Consider the following 20,426-nt stretch of genomic DNA (forward strand, 5'->3'; position numbering starts at 1 on the left):
TTTTTGTAAAGAAACTTATCCAAACAGTTAAACTCCTTTAGATACTGCTGATACTTCTCGTAAAAGAACAGGTTCTTGGTCTGACTAAACTTTTTATAGTATTTGTCTCGCAAATTCTTCAATTTTTTTAAACCCTTAGTATACCAAGGAAATTTATACGGGTTTGTCTTAAAGACTGGAACATGCCTTAAACATAGGTCAAAAAGCGTTGATCTAAATATCTCATAGCAAATGCTAACATCTGAGGAGGAAAAAAGATCAACCCAGTTAATTTCCGATAAAACAAAATTAAAAGCGATATCATCATTTACAGAGGGTACACAAAACACATAAAACTCAAGTTTAAGAACAATAGTAGTGTGATGCATATCCGATGGAGCAAATGGTGCATGGCATTCGGAAATGTTAAAATTAATATTATCACTGAGGAATAAAAGATCTAATATTCTGTCAAGCCTGTTAGTGAAGTTATTGATTTGCAGCAAGTTTAAGCATATTATCTATAAAATAAGTCTCATAGGACTTCGATATATTATTTGGCATGAGGCCCAAACCACAGAAACCCTGAGACCAAGTGACATCACTTAGATTAAAGTCACCTAAAATACATACATGATTATCACCAAGCTTATTAAGAACTACAGATGAAATATTGTCAGCATGAGCTTTGTAAAGACCTTCAGAACTATTCGGCGGAATATAAGATGTCATCAAGAATAGAGAGCCGGAGTACGTAGGGCCACTAACTTTAACACAGATTTGGTCAAGTAGCGAATCGTTATTATCCAGCTGAATTAGGGAAGCATTATACTTGCGTTAAGCTGCAATAAGTACACCTCCACCTCGAGAACGCCCAGTTTTTACCGCATCCCTGTCTTTACGGAAAACGACAAACAAATTGGGATCGAAGAATTCGCCATCAAAAAAATCTGGAGTCAGCCAAGTTTCTACAATGACAAAAATATCGTACTCTAACTGCGAGCTCAGCGACTTAACATCATGCGCTTTTGTTCTGATGCCAGAAGCATTTTGAAAATAGATATTTAGTTGCTTGTTGACAAGATTAGTATTGCCACTGGCAACTAAGGGCAATTCGATTGCCTTACCTCTTTGGGAAAAAAACGAAATGACCGAACGTTCACCCCAGCAGGCCACAAATCTGGTGATAAAACGGCATCCGATAGTGTTTCTTTAACACCAAGCTTAAAGTTGACTTTTGTTAATGAGTCAAGCGGAGTGTCATTTTTTATAAGCCTTTTGCAGGAAAAGTTAGACTTATCAGCCTTCAGATGTATTACCAGATAACTAATGATATCGTTAGAGGAAACTGATGGCTGAAATGATGATAAGTGCAGCCAACTCATACTAACTACACCCAATTCTGTACTTATATTTGATCCAACAAAATTTGGCTTACGGCGGTTAAAATTTTCGTTGTGTTTACTTTGTACAGAAGGAGTTGTAGTTACAGACTTCACAGTAGTAGAAAATGCAGATGCTATAGTTGATGCCAAACTAGAAGACGAATTTGAAATTGAAGTCGAACACGAAACAGCAGTATTCAACTGATTGTGACGTTTAGTTACAGCATTACGCATTTTATTATTATTTCCATCACTTTCACATGTATCATTGGAAATGGTAGGATCAGATCTGAGTACCGAAGAAAACAAGCTAATGTTATTAGCATAGGCATTAACAGTATTTGACTGTAAGTTCGGTTTAGAAGATGGAGCATTTATGTTGTCAGCACCTTCTGTTGCTAACGTATTAATGCTTACATTATCAACAGTAGAAGCATTCATGTTGACAACAGTACCAGCAACTTTAGATGTTACTTCATTAATGTTAGTAGCAGCGTTTATATTTTCAACCGCACCAGCCATGTAGTCAGGACTGCCGTCAACAGTATGAGCACACTCCGCAACAGTTTGTTTAGAAACAGAGCCAAAAGCAGAATTCGAAAAAGCGTAGGTATTCAACGGCAATTCTGCATTAAATTTAGCAATACCAGCTTTCAGCTACATCATTAGAAACGACTGTGTTATTGTCACACAGTGACTGGTACATAGAGCGAAGCTCAATGTGCAAGTCACTAACTTGAGTACGTAGGTGGGTACCTTCAGCTATCGACGATTCAAGCAAACACAAGAGCTTTGCATTGTGTTGATTCGACACTGTACATATTATTAGTATTATTGCTTTTGATTACAGCATCACCATCCGATTCGTTCGAAAAAGTATTCCTTAGAGAGAGAGGCGGTGAGCAAATAGAACTGCGACGCTCACACGCACAAGCATTACAATAAAAAGCACTATTGGATTCGTTTAAAAAGTCGAGATCGGTATGCAACACACCCACACAAGGCAGATGAAAAAAATTGCAGCACTTAGCACAATGAACCTTTGGTTGAGTGCGATCAACCCTAAGACCACAACTGCACGGCATTTTAGGAGTATATATGTAAATACTTAGAAAATTAAAACAAACAAGTAAGGAAGGTTAAGTTCGGGTGTAACCGAACATTACATACTCAGTTGAGAGCTATGGTGACAACATAAGGGAAAATAACCATGTAGGAAAATGAACGGAGGGAAACCCTGGAATGTGTTTGTATGACGTGCGTTCAAATGAAAGGCATTAAAGAGTATTTTATGAGGGAGTGGGCCATAGTTCTATAGGTGGACGCCATTTAGGGATATAGCAATAAAGGTGGATCAGGGTTGACTCTAGAATGCGTTTGTACGATATGGGTATCAAATGAAAGGTATTAATGAGTATTTTAAAAGGGCGTGGACCTAAGTTCTATAGATGGACGGCTTTTCGAGATATCGCCGTAAAGATGGACCAGGGGTGACTCTAGAATGCGTTTGTACGATATGGGTATCTAATGAAAGGTGTTAATGAGCATTTTAAAAGGGAGTAATCCTTAGTTCCATAGGTGGACGCCGTTTCGAGATATCGCCATAAAGGTGGACCAGGGGTGACCCTAGAATTTGTTTGCACAATATGGGCATCAAACGAACGGTGTTAATGAGTATTTTAAAAGGGAGTGGGCCTTAGTTCTATAGGTGGACGCAGTTTCGAGATATCGCCATAAAGGTGGGCCAGGGGTGACTCTAGAATTCGTTTGTGCAATATTGGTATCAAACGAAAGGAGTTAATGAGTATTTTAAGAGGGAGTGGGCCTTAGTTCTATAGATGGACGCATTTTTGAGGTATCGCAATAAAGGTGGACCAGGGGTGACTCTAGACTTTGTTTGTACGATATGGGTATCAAATCAAAGGTGTCAATGAGTATTTTTAAAAGGGAGTGGACCTTCGTTTTATAGGTGTTCGCCTTTTTGAGATATCGCCATAAAGGTGGACCAGGGGTGACTTTAGAATTTGTTTGTATGATATGGGTATCAAATGAAAGGTGTTAATGATTATTTTAAAAGGGCGTGGGGCTTAGTTCTATAGGTGGACCCCTTTTCGAGATATCGCCATAAAGGTGTACCAGGGGTGACTCTAGAATTCGTTTGTGCAATATGGGTATCAAACGAAAGGAGTTAATGAATATTTTAAGAGGGAGTGGGCTTTTCTGGACCAAGGGTGACTCTAGACTTTGTTTGTACGATATGGGTATCAAATGAAAGGTGTTAATGAGTATTTTTAAAAGGGAGTGGGCCTTCGTTCTATAGGTGTTCACCTTTTCGAAATATCGCCATAAAGGTGGACCAGGGGTGACTCTAGAATGAGATTGTACGATATGGGTATCAAATTAAAGGTATTAATGAGAGTTTTAAAAGGGAGTGGTGGTAGTTGTATATGTGAAGGCGTTTTCCAGATATCGACCAAAATGTGGACCAGGGTGACCCAGAACATCATCTGTTGGATACCGCTACTTTATTTATATATGTAATACCTGCCAAGATTTTAAGGGTTTTTTATTTCGTCCTGCAGAACTTTTTCATTTTCTTCTACTTAATATGGCAGGTGTCACAACCATTTTATAAAGTTTTTTCTAAAGTTATATTTCGCGTCAATAAAACAATCCAATTATCTTACCATATTTCATCCATTTTTTCGTATTTGGTATAGAATTATGGCATTTTTTTCATTTTTCGTAATTTTCGATATCGAAAAAGTGGGCGTGGTCATAGTCGGATTTCGTTCATTTTTCATACCAAGATAAAGTGAGTTCAGATAAGTACGTGAACTGAGTTTAGTAAAGATATATCGATTTTTACTCAAGTTATCGTGTTAACGGCCATGCGGAAGGACAGACGGACGACTGTGTATAAAAACTGGGCGTGACATCAACCGATTTCGCCCATTTTCACAGAAAACAGTTAATGCCATAAAATCTATGCCTCTACCAAATTTCAAAAGGATTGGTTAATTTTTGTTTGAGTTATGGCGTTAAAAGTATCTTAGACAAATTAAATGAAAAAGGGCGGAGCCACGCCCATTTTTTAATTTTCTTTTATTTTTGTATTTTGTTGCACCATATCATTACTAGAGTTGAATCTTGACATAATTTACTTATATACTGTAAAGATATTAAATTTTTTGTTAAAATTTTATTTTAAAAAAAAATTTTTTTTAAAAGTGGGCGTGGTCCTTCTCCGATTTTGCTAATTTTTATTAAGCGTACATATAGTAATAAGAGTAACGTTCCTGCCAAATTGCATCATGATATCTTCAACGACTGCCAAATTACAGCTTGCAAAAGTTTTAAATTACCTTCTTTTAAAAGTGGGCGGTGCCACGCCCATTGTCCAAAATTTTACTAATTTTCTATTTTGCGTCATAAGTTCAACTCATCTACCAAGTTTCGTCGCTTTATCGGTCTTTTGTAATGAATTATCGCACTTTTTCGGTTTTTCAAAATTTTCGATATCGAAAAAGTGGGCGTGGTTATAGTCCGATATCGTTCATTTTAAATAGCGATCTGAGATGAGTGCTCAGGAACCTACATACCAAATTTCATCAAGATACCTCAAAATTTACTCAAGTTATCGTGTTATCGGACGGACGGACGGACGGACATGGCTCAATCAAATTTTTTTTCGATCCTGATTATTTTGATATATGGAAGTCTATATCTATCTCGATTCCTTTATATATGTACAACCAACCGTTATCCAATCAAACTTAATATACTCTGTGAGCTCTGCTCAACTGAGTATAAAAAGCGCAAGCAAGCAATTACAAAATACGTCCGTATTGCTGCGAGTATGGAACTGAACTTATATATACTATATATACCACCGATCTTTATGATTTTTTCAGACAACAATACAAGCTATATACGTAAGCATTCGTTGAAATTTGAAGCCTCTAGCTCTTAAAATAAGGCAGTAATTTCGAAAAGTTTCTTATTTGAACAATCGGTTGTGGGGGATATATACTATATATACGACCGATCTCATCAATTTTTTCAGACAACAATATGTGAAATATGCAAAGGTACATGGTGAAGTTTGAAGCTTCAATCTGTTAAATTGAGGAAGATATGACAAAAATCCTCTTTTTCTGAAAAATCGGTTGCATGGAGGATATATGCTATAGTGGTCTGATGCGGTCGGTTCCGACAAATGTCTAATCGGACACCTAAATACACCCGATCACCAAATTTTATCAAGATATCTCAAAAATTGAGGGACTAGTTTGCATACAAACAGACAGATGGACAGACGGAGAGACGGACATGGCTTAATCAACTCAGCTCTTCATCCTGATTATTTCGGTACACTTAATGGTGGGTCTATCTATTTTCCTTTAAGGACTTACAATTTTGGGTTTCGTGACGAAATTAATATTCCATTTCATTTTCATGAAAGGTATAAAAATAGGTAGATACTTTGTGTGAGGATGCAAAGTTTCAGGTTTTTTGTAGTCTGCGTGTAAAAACTATGACTACGAATCACGTATTTCAACAATATATGACGTAAACGTAACTACTTGATGAAATTTTGATGAATTTTGAAGCTTCTAGCCGTAAAAAAGGGGCAAAAATTACAGTTTATATGGGGTATATAATATATATACCACCGATCTCTATGATTTTTTCAGACAACAATATATGCTATATACGTAAGCATTTGGTGAAATTTGAAGCTTCTAGCTGTTAAAACGGGGCAGAAATTGAGCAAAGTTTCTTATCTGAACAATCGGTTGTATGAGATATATACTATGTAACCACCGATCTCAATGAATTCTTCAGACTTCAATATGTTCTACACACGTAAGCATTTGGTGAAATTTGAAGCTTCTAGCTGTTAAAATGGGGCTGAAATTGCGAAAATATATATATATTATATATAATATACTGTATATACCATTTATTTACCATTTATTTATTAAGTCTATGAACACATGTTCTTACAGACTACCAATAAAAAAACTATACAGCATATTATTAACAAAATTCTTACAGACTACTAACAATTTTCATACAATTAAAAAACAGACTACAATTAAGAAATACAAAAAGTTAACAAGTCAGTGAAAAACTAGCACTTACAGACTAATATAAAAGAATTGATAACTAAAAAACACACTTTAATAACTTAATAAAAACGTTTTTCGAAAAAGAGAAATCAAGTTCGACAAAATATGAGATCTTATTAAATTCACTCATAGAGCGGGTAATTGGGGCATTTCTCGCATAATTAGTTCTACTATTAATGCCATAGAAAGGGTAAAAGCTTCTAAGTTCTCTTCTTGGAACATTAAAATTAATTTTCTCAAGAAGAGCAGCACAATCTGTGTCCCCATGGATGATGCAATATAAAAAGGTCAAAGGAATAATAGATCTTCTCGCTTCTAAAGTTTTGAGATTTAAAAGAAGTAAACGTGCATTATATGAGGGAAGAGGGCTAGTAAATCTAAGTGACCGCAGGCAGTATTTAAGAAAAACTTTTTGAACTCGCTAAATCCTGTTAATTGCAAACTGTTGGAACGGTCGCCAAATGATAGTGGCATACTCGAGATGAGATCGTACAAATGAATTGTAGAGCAATTTGAGTGTATACGGGTCAGAGAACTCTGCACTATTACGCCGAATAAAACCAAGCATTGCTTACGATTTGGCTATGATAAAGTTTACATGGCTGTTGAAAGAAAATTTGGTATCATAAACCACACCAAGGTCCTTGATTTTATCAAGAGTCTGCAGTGGTTTGTTATCAATGGTATATGAACTATTAAACTTAAAGCGCAATTTAGAGTAGGTTACGTGAAAGCATTTATTAATATTTAAAGAAAGGTGCGATCTAACGCACCAGGAATAGAGACTATTAATTTCACACTGAAGTTCGAACATATCACGCGAAGACTTTATAATGGAGAAAACTTTAAGATCATCAGTGCACAAGAGAAACCTAGCATACGAAACGCAGGCGCTGATGTTGTTGATGAACAGGACAAATAGCATGGATCCAAGAATACTGCCTTGCGGAACGCCGGAAGTCGGTAGGTATGGATCAGATGATACACCATCAATACAGACAATATACCATCTGTTAATTAAATATGGTTTTAGCCCCTGCAGAAAAATTGTGTGAAAACCAAGACAGGAAAGTTTATGAATAAGGATCTAATGTGATACCTTATCGGAAGATTTGGAGAAGTCAGTATAAATAAAATCCACCTGATATCCAGATGCAAAAGCAGATATACAATACTCACTAGACTCCACCAGATTGGTGACCGTCGAACATCCCGCAACAAAACCATGCTGCTTGGCACAAATTGGGCTCTTCATTGAAAAGTATATCTTGTGTTTTACAACACATTCAAATAACTTCGAGATAGTAGTGAGCTTTGATATAGGTCTGTAGGTACAGACATTACAGTTTCCTGAGATGTCACAGTGGCCAGGAACCATATTATGCTTAGGTTGCAATTTTCAGCTAGTTTGTTGAGGGTTTCTCTGCACTTCAATGCCACTAGTGACGAGGTGTTACTGCATTGCAGGGATTTTATGGCAGCTTGGCTGTCAGAGAAAATTGAAATAGAATTGGTCACCTGCAGGTTAGCAAGATAGCGGGCTGCTTCCCAGATAGCTATGAGTTCAGCCTGAAAAACACTGCAGTGATCGGGTAAGCGAAAGCTCTCGCTTAGATTGAGCTTCTCCCAGAATATTCCGCTGCCGACTCTGTTGTTTAGTTCCTCTCTGGGATTCTTGTGGAGAGTTTGTTGTCCCAGCAAGGGGACGATGTTGTATGGTCCAATTTCAAGAAGGTTTCGGGGACTTGGTTCAGGATCCGGGTGTGACCAAACCTGCAGTCCCTCCATGGTTCGATAGCTTTGTGCCTTGCCGCGTTGCAGGAGGCACAGTATCTACCACATAGATCAGTTGGGAGAAGGAATAATATGGTTTCAAGAGCTTTGGTGGGAGTGTAGGGAAGGGCACCGCTGGTGAGCATTGCCGCCATCCTCTGCACTCTCGTTACTTTACTCTTGTTAGATTCGATATCGAGTGCCGTCCACCATACGGTGACGGCGTAGAAGAGTATGGGTCTCACCACTGCCGTATAGATCCAATGGACTATGCGTGGCTGGAGACCCCAACTTTTTCCGATTGCCGAGAGCCATTGCGTAGACAGCCATTGTGGCTTTCCTGGATCGTTCCTCCACATTTCGCTTCCAGTCAAGCTTCCTGTCTAGAATAACTCCGAGATATTTAACCTCGGTAGAGAGTTTGATTTCCTTCCCGTTTAGGGACGGGAGGGTAAATTCCGGTATACTGTGTTTGCGGGTAAAAAGCACCATTTCAGTTTTTTCACTGCTGATGCTGAGTCCGCATTCCATAGACCAAGTGTTTGTTAGATTAAGAGTATTTTGCAAGAGTTCGCCAACCACCGGAAGGTGTTTGCCGGTAACTGTCAAGGCTGTCGTCGGCATATGCAATGACTTGGCATCCGGTGGTCTGTAGTATAGATAACAGAGCGTTCACCGTCAGGTTCCATAGTAGAGGAGAAAGAACGCCCCCCTGGGGGGTTTCTCTGTTAGTATACCTTATTAACGATGAGCTGCCCAGCTCAGAGATAATGATTCTCTTGTTTAGAAGGAGCTCGACGAATTCCACAAGAGGCTCTTCCACCCCTAGTGAACGTAGAGACTTTGTGACCGCTGTTGGGAGAACGTTGCTGAAGGCCCCTTCTAGATTAAAGTCACCTAAAATCCATGCATGATTATCACCAAGCTTATTAAGTACTACAGACGAAATATTGTCAGCATGAGCTTTATAAAGATCTTCAGAACTATTCGGCGGAATATAAGATGCCACTATAGGGTTATGTACTTAGATATACTATATTTTTATAAAATATTTTTGAATTAATTTATATACTTGAGTTGAGCTGCAACAAGTACACCTCCACCTCGTGAACGCCCAGTTTTTCCTGCATCCCTGTCTTTACGGAAAACGACAAACAATTGGGATCGAAGAATTCGCCATCAAAGTGTCAACAATGACAAAGATATCGTACTCTAATTGCGAGCTCAGCGACTTAACATCATGCGCTTTTGTTCTGATGCCAGAAGCATTTTGAAAATATTTATTTGCTAGTTGACAAGGTATAGTTTTTCTGTAACACCAAGCTTAAAATTAACTTTTGTTAATGAGTCAAGTGGAGAGTAATTTTTTATAAGCCTTTTGCAGGCAAAGTTAGACTTATCAGCCTTCAGATGTCTTACCAGATAACTAATGATATCCTTAGAGGAAACTGATGGTTTAAATGATGATAATTGCAGCCAAATCATACTAACTACACTCAATTCTGTGCAGAAGTAATAGCCATTTCTAGCTTCAAAACTATCGATCTGACTGCTTCACAACATTGGTGCAAAGCAGTGAAGAAAAATGTTTCTGTGGAACAACCTGGCATATTCATAACTACCATCAGCATATGGGTGGGATAGACCGGCATGAAAATGCTGTGGCTAACTACCGCGTTGGTTTAGGTGGAAAAAGTGGTGGTCCTTATGAACGAATTAAGTAAATAGTACCACTTTCAACGCATGGAAAATCCATTGTCTTTTTTACTTCTATATTGTGAAAAAGCTATTGACGAAATCTATTTACCTCGCACAAATGTTCGTGATCATATTGTTTGGAAACCTCCTGGCAACAAACGTAAAACATGTGCCATGAGTCACTCGCAAACAGTTTTAAATGTAAAAAATGTAATTCAAGACTACATCTAAAATGTTTTGACGAATATCATGGGTAGTAAGAAAAAGCAATGTTACTCGTAACTATAAAAATAATACATTGTAAACTTAACATAAATTTAACTATGTGAATAAAGAGAATTTAAAAAAATTAACAACCACAACCCTGCGTAAGTTAAATTTATTAGGAATCACATCACAGCTATTCCACCAGCGTAGTGTTTTCGCAACAGTCTGTCCTAGTGCATACGGGATACCTATAACTCTTATAGGTCTACTACTACATCAGTAGTCCTTCAATATCACGCGATTATCTCAACGGAACCTAGTACCGGTGGAAAATGGGTTAAGCTAAATCTTCATTGAATCTTCAATCGATACAATATTTCTGGTATGGCAACCTAGAATACATATGTTATGTAATTTTTTTATAGGAAAATATTTTATTGTAGGTCTAGTTTTTAAATTCATGACTGACAGATGTTTTTTGAAGATTTTCAGTTTAGATTTTTATTACCAAATGCGAGTAAAAAAATATATCAAATCAGAATGTTCAGATATGTTTTTGCTTTGTAGAACATGTGAAAATGTATGTGTTTAATTCAAAAATTTAATTTTTTTTGTGGCTGAAAAACTTCACAAAAATTGCTACTGGGCATGTAGTCCCACTTTATCCTTTTTTATGATTATAATATAATTATAATATGAAGAAATAAAACGCCAAATAAAACTACAGTAGTAGATACAAGTTAAAATATGAGATTTAATAAATCTTAACTGTTAAAACTCTAGGTGGAGATATGCTACGACACCAAAAAGCTTGGTTAGACATTGTTAAAATTAGCTTCGTGTGCAGAGGCGAAGAGGAATCGTAGCTACATACGTGCCATAGTTTGTACGCGTTTATGAAGTTACGCCTCGTGTACATTTTACCTTAAACTGTCAATCCTTGGGCCACAGATGCATGCGTTCTAGCAGCCATCAAATTGATAAAGGTGCTACTTTATCAAAAAATTTATCTCTGACGTGGGACTACAAGAATAAAAAACTGTTTACTCTTTAACATTTAACTCTTACCTTGAAGCGAAAAGCGGCCAATTTAAAGACAAATTCCAAGGCGAAAACAGCCGTAAAGATCATATTTAAAGCATCTAGGAGATCTGTGTACCATGTCGGCTGATTGTGGTACTTCATTGCAAGTGTCACTGTGTTGATCATAATCAAGATAAAAATAGTATATTCAAAAGATGATGATGTGACAAACCACCACACTTTATATTGTATGCCATGTTTTGGTATGTATCGTCTTACGGGTTTGGCTTTGAGCGCAAATTCAATGCAATTTCTTTGGTTTTTATCCAAATCACAGTTTTTATATTCTTGCTCACCTTCGTTCTGAAAGGTAACAATTACGAACCCGACGAATATGTTCACCATAAAAAATGCTATTACAATGATATATATAATATAATAGGCTGCCACAATTGGTCGGAAGTTGTGTATGGGCCCACCATTTTCTCTATTTGAGTCAATCGACACGTATAAAAGCCTGAAATGTTTTCCAAATTGTCCAACATTAGTGAATAAAAAACTTATAATTTTCTTAAAACAATTGAGATTTTCACATGATCCTGGTTATAAGCGTTTGTGCCTTATAGGGAAGTTAAAACCTTTTAGTACATACTAGACCAAAGGTACCAAATAATTACTAGTTCAAAAGTAAATAGATTTTCACTAGTTCAAAAATAGTTTGTGTTTTCATTTTTAATATTTAACATATGTACCAATATGTTAAACTACCTAATATTGTTTATATTGTAAGTATATTTATTCTGTATAATTGTTAAATTTGTAGACTAATAAATAAATGAGTATACTTGATAAATATGCAATATAAAAAGAAAAACTGCTACAAGCTTCAAGGAGCTTAAATTTTGAGTATGCCTTATAATAAAATAAATAAGTAAGTGGAAAGCTTCTTACCGCCATTCACCTGAAAATGGCCAGAGCGATTCTTTTAAATGCGGTTCCAAGCAGGTGACTACTTCCGGTTGCTTGTGGCCAAATATCCTCTTGGTAGCCACTGAATATCCGTTAAGTGGTGAGCTAATGTGAGAAGGCGAGAACCTGGCTAGGCCAGTCTGACATACTGGCTAGCTTGTGCGGCTGCAAGTGGGCGTCTGTCTTGGATAAAGCGGCTGGCTATGTAAACGTGCAAATAATATTTTATGTGCACTGGGCTTGTAACCACAAAATCTGATTGATTATAATTACAGTAATTTTAATCATGATTTTGGATTATTCCAATTACTGTAATCGTAATCATGCAAATTTTGATTATGATTTTATGATACCATTGTGCAGAATCGTGAAGTAAACTCTGTGTACGTATAATTTATATAAGTGAAACGATTTTTCGAATCTCTTTTTTTATAAATTATCCCCAAGCATTATTTTTAATCAAGATGACAGTTTAGTTAAAATATTGTAAGTATCATAGAACATTACAGCAACGTGAAGTCTTAGCTTAGAATCATTTTTGTACATAAAGGACCATATTATTGGAAGGTTAAGTAAAATTGAAATGTAATTAATATCAAAATGAATCCATGGAATATGAAACTGTCAATAAGCTTTGCTTATTTCCTGTAATAAAATCTCTCTTTTACTTTGTCTCCCAAATCGTGTGGTAGCATTTAATTTTTCTACTGGAATTAGGTAAATTCCCTGCGCAATCTGTAAATATCTTTCAGGTTATGGGCCATCCGCAGCCTATTCTAGTTTAAAATTAATGAAATCGAAGTCAATTTCACGTATTCGCAAAACATATTTTTTCCAATCTTTGGTACGAAAATATCTCTTTTATTTACCGGTACTCGCGGTCACGTTTTCACATACAAATCGTCTATCAAGATGGCATTACATCAATTACAATTTAACCGCCTTAGAGGTAGTGAAAACTACGCAGAGTGGAAGGTCGGTGCTAAAGCACATATGATTGTTAGAGGCCTGTGGAAAAATTGCACGAAAGAATTGCCAGAAACGGGAGCGAGAAATGTAAAGAAGCTGACCCTAGAGCAGTAGGCGAATTAACACTATTGCTGGAGCCATGTACTTACGCTCATATTGAATCCGCAAATAAAGCATATGTAGCATGGAATAGCATTGCGAGAGCATCTGATGACACCGGCGCTGGCTGCAAGTTGGCACTTTTACGTTCGTGTCACTCAAGCAGAAGGAATGCAACTCAATGGAAGATTACGTAAACAAAATGAGTGCATTATGGTCGAAAGTCAAAACGCATTTCAAAATCGATGAAGAAGCGGCCGGTTCCTTAATATTAGTGGGCTTACCAGAGGAATATAAGCCAATGATATTGGGGGTCGAAAAGTCCGGCGTTGAAAGCAGTGTTGACTATGTCAAAAATACGGTATTGCAAGGCTTGGAACTAATAAATGAAACAGGTGAATCGAGTGAACCAGCCCTTGTTGCTAAAGGCAAGTATAAAATCAAGAACACGAAAAATAGATATTGCGTTGGTTGTGGCTCAACGGGTCACATTGTTAAAAATTGTGAAGTGGCGAAAGAGAGAAAAAGAGAGCAACGAAAAAACGACAAAAGTGAGATAATTCTGTTCTCGTCGCTTCTCACTCAATCGCACGAGTTACCTTCGAAGGGATTCAAGGGGTTGTGTAGCGCAATATATAGCTTCTCCAACCCAATTGTCAACCTCACATTCGAGCGGCGAATCCCGTTTCACTAACAGACGAGGCTCTGGCGACCCCAAGCTCCTCATGGAACTTGGGGGTGGGGAGGGAGGGATGGCCTGAAGGTTTAATGTGGCCATATAAATCGTTCCCGAGATGGTCGGGCCAGCACCCTAATGGTGCTGTGTTACCGGAGCGTATCGGATCTGTATCCGACAAAGGACCATCACATCGATAACATTCCCCAAAGCCTTCGGGGAGTAACCTAATCGCTACAACAACAACAACAGTTACCTTCGAACTGGTTTATCGACAGTGGAATGATATGTATAGTCAGGGCAGTAAAGAGAAAAGCCGGGCCCGGCACTAAACAATTTACGGGCCCCCTATAAAAAATCCACTAATACATTTCATTAACTTGAATTAATGACGTCTCATTCATGAATCATTACACTGCGTTACAAAAACGAGCTTTAGTTGTGTCCTATGAACCAAATATACTTTTTCGGAAAGGGGAGAAAAAATAAAAATACACGTCTCTCGGCGATTCTCATGTACACGTAAGAATTTTTTTTTATGTATAAAGTATAAAGCTCGTAGTGTCCGTCTGTCCGCCATAAACAGTCTAGTGTTAGAACGTTACTATTGATAAACTACAAATATATGGAGTAGGATGGGTCGAAAAACAATTTTCTTTTTTCGGAACGCTTTAGTAGTTTAAAAATTTGGAGTCCCTTCAAGTTATGCCGAAAAAGTGAAAAAAAATTAAAAAAAAAAAAAAAAATCAGGAAAATATGGGAATTGATAAAAATCTATTTTCTAATAAATTTGATGTGATACAGACATTTTCACGAGTCTGCCTGCATAAATTCAGCTCGAATCACGGAAAAAGGGTTGAGAATCGATCTAAAGTCTTTCACACAGGCGGACAGACGGACACTACGAGCTTTATACTTTATACATAAAAAAAAAATTCTGACATGTACATGCCGATACACGTGTATTTTTATTTTTTCTCCCCTTTTCGAAATAGTATATTTGGTTCATAGGACATAATGTATGTAACGCGGTGTTATTGACGGATTAAAAAAAAATTTTTGCCACACCAAATAAATGATTTTGGGACTAAGAGCTGACAATGAAATGAACACAGAATATTTACTATTTATACTATTTTATTGCAACGTAGAAATAAAATTCTCTTTTAACAGCCACATATTGTTTCACACAATCTTTTTTAGTTCGTTGGTAACATTTTAATATAATTCTGATAAATTTAGTGATGATTATAAATTTTAATTATTCAATATAGAAAGTTCGGATATCAAAGAGTGGCTTTACTTTCTTTTTTCGCTGCAAAATTTTTATAATATTATCAAATTTAACCGTCTTGTCAAAACAGATTCAACGCAAAGCATGGCAAGTCCTGAAACTCGCTCTTGAGATGAACACGATCCATGAAAGTTTTTGATTCTTGAAAGGACGCTGAAGGAACGTTCTGCATTAGCTACAGTGACAGGTATAGTGCAAAAGATACGTAAAGCAACATAAATGTTGGGAAAAATCGTTTACAGATTTTGAACATATGTAGATGGCAATTAGCAACTGCAATGTTGAAATTTATCAAAATTTGCTTCGTAAATGTGTTTCAACTGAATTATTCCGCATTCTAAGCTTTGAGAAATGTCCGACTTCGACAAAGTTTGCTGCGCTCGCCCGAACCGTAGTTCCATCCATGTCTTCAAATTGCCACAAAAAGGAAAACGTCTCGCTCAAATTTCTCATAGCTGCAAATCGTTCAGTAATGCTAGTGATTACCGAATCAACGATAACCAGGAATGTATTGTTTTTAGAATCAGACTCTGAATCATCTGTAATCATCTCATTTAAATTATCTTCAGAACGTCTTTTGGGTTTTCTCTTTCGGATGTCCGGAAACTCTGGCGAGATGTTCAATTGAGTAGCAATTGTTTTGCATTCGTTTAACATTGTTTGCCATTGGTCCCTGATCAACTTCAAATCAGCTAATAAGGCATCTGGATTCGGACCTCAACATCTATTGTAGCGTGTCTAGCTTGGAGGACCACGTTTCTTTCATTTATGTTAGTCAGTATTTTGAACCAAATTGAGGACAGCAAGATACATTCGAACTTGTTGATGTACTTGAGAATGCCGGTAACATCTCTGTATGCTTGCGCAGTCAAATTTGGTCTTTGGCTGAAAGACTATGAAGAGAGCTCGATACATTTTTTTTGAGGATGTCCAGTCGTTTGGAGTGCTGTTGAAAATAGTAAAACATTTTTGTACAACTCCGAAGAAAGTGATTGCAGCCGTACAACATTCTGCAGCGTCAACACCACATAAATTGAGACTGTGGTTGCACAAGGCGAGTAATCAGCATTCGAGTTTTTGTCGAGAATGTGACGTAGTGCTCCGTTGTAAGCTATTTTCATATTGGTGCCGTTATCGTACTCTTGTGCACGACAATCTTTTAATGGGATTTCATGTATACCTAGAGTATGGAAAATTAGATCAACGATTTTCTAACCAGTTTTTGGTCACAATTCACGAAAGCCAAAACCCGTTCTTGAATTGTAAAATTTGGTGCTTTCGAATTGAAATGAGTTTGCGCAAAATGAATGTAGTCAACGTGGCATAGCATCAACGATAATAGCAAAATACTTGGCTTTCTTGCCTCGATCTAATATAGTTTCCCTCACGTGCTTTGCACAAATTTCTATAAACTCGTTCTGAATCTCTAGGGAAAGATAGTGAACTTGTAAACGTTTGTGCTGTCGTTGTGAAATCCTAAATTTCTCCAAAAGATCTCTAAGTATCGAATCATAATGGCTTATGAGATTTTAGATGTCCAAAAAATATTCATTGTTTCGTTCACCAAGATATATACTTTCGACTTTGAATGCTAGGCCCCTTTCTCCCAAAAATAAAATAGTGTCCAAAATTCTATATAAAATTTCTTTCCACTTTTGAGTTTCAGTGATTAGCTGTTCATTGATAAGTGTATCAATTGTAGCCTCCTTTTGAATTAGATTTTGTAAAGATCGCCATTGAATATAACATTTAATGTGATCTTGAGTATTTTCGTGTAATGGCAGTTTATCGTATAACTTCTTCCATACCTGGAATTTCGAATACCCGCAGAACAAATTTTAGGTCGATTTGAAGAATTGGTGCTTAACAGACGACATGGTAGGCAATAAAAATCATTGCTACTGGCACTCCACACTAACCAGTCACGCTCCACTTTCTCTCCATTTGGCAAGGTTCTGTTTATCAACGAGGTAGGAAATGCCTCGTCATGACAATAACGTCATGAAAAATAACAGGACATCACCTCGACGAATTATTTCGTCGACTTCTTCAGATCGCAAAAACTTATTATTCGCGGTACCGATATCGAAGTCGTTTAAATAATCTAGACTTTGATCCAGAGTTGGTGGTATTGTTGGAAGACTTTTTGAAGATGAACCTTAATCAGTGTCGCCACGAAAACTTTACGATTTCGAATTCATGTAAACATACATTTTTGTTTGATGTTTTTATTGTCCCCTCAGGCCCAGGCAAAAAATCATTATCAATATTCGTTGCTTTTGAAATTCGGCTTAAAATTTGCACACGGAACAACTAAAGACTCACCTCAATTAAAAAAAATGTCTTAGTACCTCTAAATCGCGGGCCCCCTGAGAAACACATTTTTGTTTGATATTTTTATTGTCTCCTCAGGCCCAGGCAAAAAATCTTTATCAATATTCGTTGCTTTTGAAGTTCGGGTTAAAATTTGCACATGGAACAACTTAAGACTCTGGCGAAAACGAAAAACACGTAAAACTCCTTTTCGTCACTTAATTTTTATTGTATTATAAAAACAATAATACTTTTCAATACAAAATTGTTTCGGCACTCGCGTGGTGCCATCCTCAGTTGGTAGTGTTCAACTAAACAACTTAAGACTCTCCTGATTTAAAAATATGTCTTAGTACCTCTAACTCGAGGGCCCCCTGACAAACACATTTTTGTTTGATGTTTTTATTGTCTCCTCAGGCCCAGGCAAAAAATCATTATCAATATTCGTTGCTTTTGAAATTCGGCTTAAAATTTGCACATGGAACAACTAAATACTCTTCTGAATTAAAAAAAATTTCTTAGTGCCTCTAAATCGCGGGCTCCCTCAGAAACACATTTTTGTTTGACGTTTTTATTGTCTCCTCAGGCCCAGGCAAAAAATCATTATCAATATTCGTTGCTTTTGAAATTCGGTTTCAAATTTGCACATGGAACAACTAAAGACTCTCCTAAATTAAAAAAAAAATGTCTTAGTACCTCTAAATCGCGGGCCCCCTGAAAAGCCCCGGGCCCGGGGGGAATCCCCCCATTCCCCAGCCCGAAAATTTAGCGAACTTATTATCAGTCAGCCAGATGGTGAAGAACAATAACGCCGTCTTATTTACTAAAAGTGGATGTAAACTATTTCATGGTCACTGGAAAGTTATAGCAACTGCAAGTTTAGTGAATGATTTGTTCAAGTTAGATGTCGCTCAAAACATTAAATCGTTCACAGCGTGTGAGGACCCCAAAGCCGAGGACTTTGTATCCTCACAACATACACATGCCCATACATTTTTGTAAAGAACATACATTTTGAAATAACTTGGAATTTATATTTGAAATTATCACCTATACATTTTATATGAAATATACATATGTATACCTTTATGAATTATACCCTAAATACATATATGGTCAAAATTTCCCACTGCCACGTTACAGTCGTACTTTGTTTAAGCTTAAAACTATCAGAGTATATACTAGAAGGTGTCTATCTATGATTTCCTCTTTTTTCCCATGACACATAAAACAGGGAATATTATCAGATTCGTAGATTCGCAGATTTTTCACAAAACTTCCCATAACATCCAAAACCACTTCTGAAATTACGTAACGTGGCAGTGCAACTAAAAACGGCTTAACTTTAAATTTATAACAGATATAAAGAAATGCCAATATAAATGCAATGCTATTCATCGGTCTCTTTATACGTGCCTAGTAGACCGATGAATAGCATTGCATTTATATTGGCATTTCTTTATATCTGTTATAAATTTAAAGTTAAGTCGTTTTTAGTTGCACTGCCACGTTACGTAATTTCAGAAGTGGTTTTGGATGTTATGGGAAGTTTTGTGAAAAATCTGCGAATCTACGAATCTGATAATATTCCCTGTTTTATGTGGCATGGGAAAAAAGAGGAAATCATAGATAGACACCTTCTGTTTGCGTAAAAGCTCATTACAGCATACGTTATAAGTATATTTTTGAGCACTGCCACGTTACAACATATCACTGCGACGTTACACGTACGATTTTTTGAGAAAACGTTATTGCGAAAAGTGAATAGATACTCAAAAATATATATAACTTCTAAAGACTTGCACTTAATTATGCTAATTATGCTATTAAGCTTCATACACAAAACGTTCCAAAAATATAACTAATAAATTTATAAGCACTGGGCGTATGAGTAACATTGACTCTATGTATTTCCATTTGCTTTTTTATAGGAGTAAGCGAATTGATTTAGTTGATAAATGAAGATAGGATGAGACTCTGTTTTTACTCCTCTTTTAGAATATATAGGACTTGCTCATGGGAGGGTCTAATAAAAGTGAAACAATAACGGCTTTTTTATATGATTTATTTTTAAAATTTTCAAACTATTCTGAATGTTAGGTTAGGTTCTAAGTACCTGTACACAAAAAATCTTATTTTAAAGAAACATTTATACAGGTTATTACTTATATCCTTGTCTGGATGTATTAAAAGTAGCTATTTTATTATCGCGAACTTGTATCTGATGGGCGCTGGAAATATTTTGTATGGGCTTTGCTCTTGAAAACAGCTCTACAACTTGCAATTCAGCGTTAACCATTTCAATTTGATTGCTTGTTACTTCTTCAATCATAATTTTTGATGGAGTCATGTGGACTGCCTGTACAAATTCAGATGCATTGTTGACGACTATATCACGCGCTCTTACATGTTTTCGAACGATTGTTTTAATGGTTGCACCAATCCCGTCTACACAACCTTTGCCATGTGATGTTGCAAAGTAATTCCAAACAATTTGCATTCCAAAAATTTCTTCAGAGTGAGGAATTAAAGCTGCAATATATTTGTTTTTGAATTGTGAGGATGGTCCGCCAGTCCACATTTTTAAAATTCGAACTGTACTTGGCAAATTTTTAAACAATATATACAAGTATGGAACAATAGTGGTTTTTGTATGTGACAAATTGTTTGATACCAGCACCTTGGCAGTGAAGGTTTCGTTATAATATAAGCCACTGGTAAAAATTGAAAGCTGCCGCTGATTATAGTGTGCACTTTGTACTTCATCTTGATTTTCGCAAACGAAATTCTCCGCAAAGTCCACTTGCAACAGACCTTCTACGGCATAATTCACACTAAGAGCTCTTGGGCGATCATGAACATTAAATACTTCGGACTGCTCGCATTTCTTAAAACTATGTATTAAA

General features: G+C 36.6%; 1 protein-coding gene across 1 annotated transcript in view; it reads right to left on the reverse strand.

Annotated features, from left to right (window-relative positions):
• Ca-alpha1D (Ca[2+]-channel protein alpha[[1]] subunit D) overlaps positions 1-20,426 on the reverse strand; it is a 6,221,746-nt gene that overhangs the window by 899,386 nt on the left and 5,301,934 nt on the right. Inside the window, exon 24 of the mRNA XM_067758067.1 lies at positions 11,246-11,717. Within this exon, the coding sequence (XP_067614168.1) occupies positions 11,246-11,717 (472 nt within the window). The remainder of the gene's footprint in view (positions 1-11,245; positions 11,718-20,426) is intronic.

The sequence above is a fragment of the Eurosta solidaginis genome, chromosome X, assembly GCF_040869045.1.
Source record: "Eurosta solidaginis isolate ZX-2024a chromosome X, ASM4086904v1, whole genome shotgun sequence".
Taxonomy (NCBI): Eukaryota; Metazoa; Arthropoda; class Insecta; order Diptera; family Tephritidae; genus Eurosta; species Eurosta solidaginis.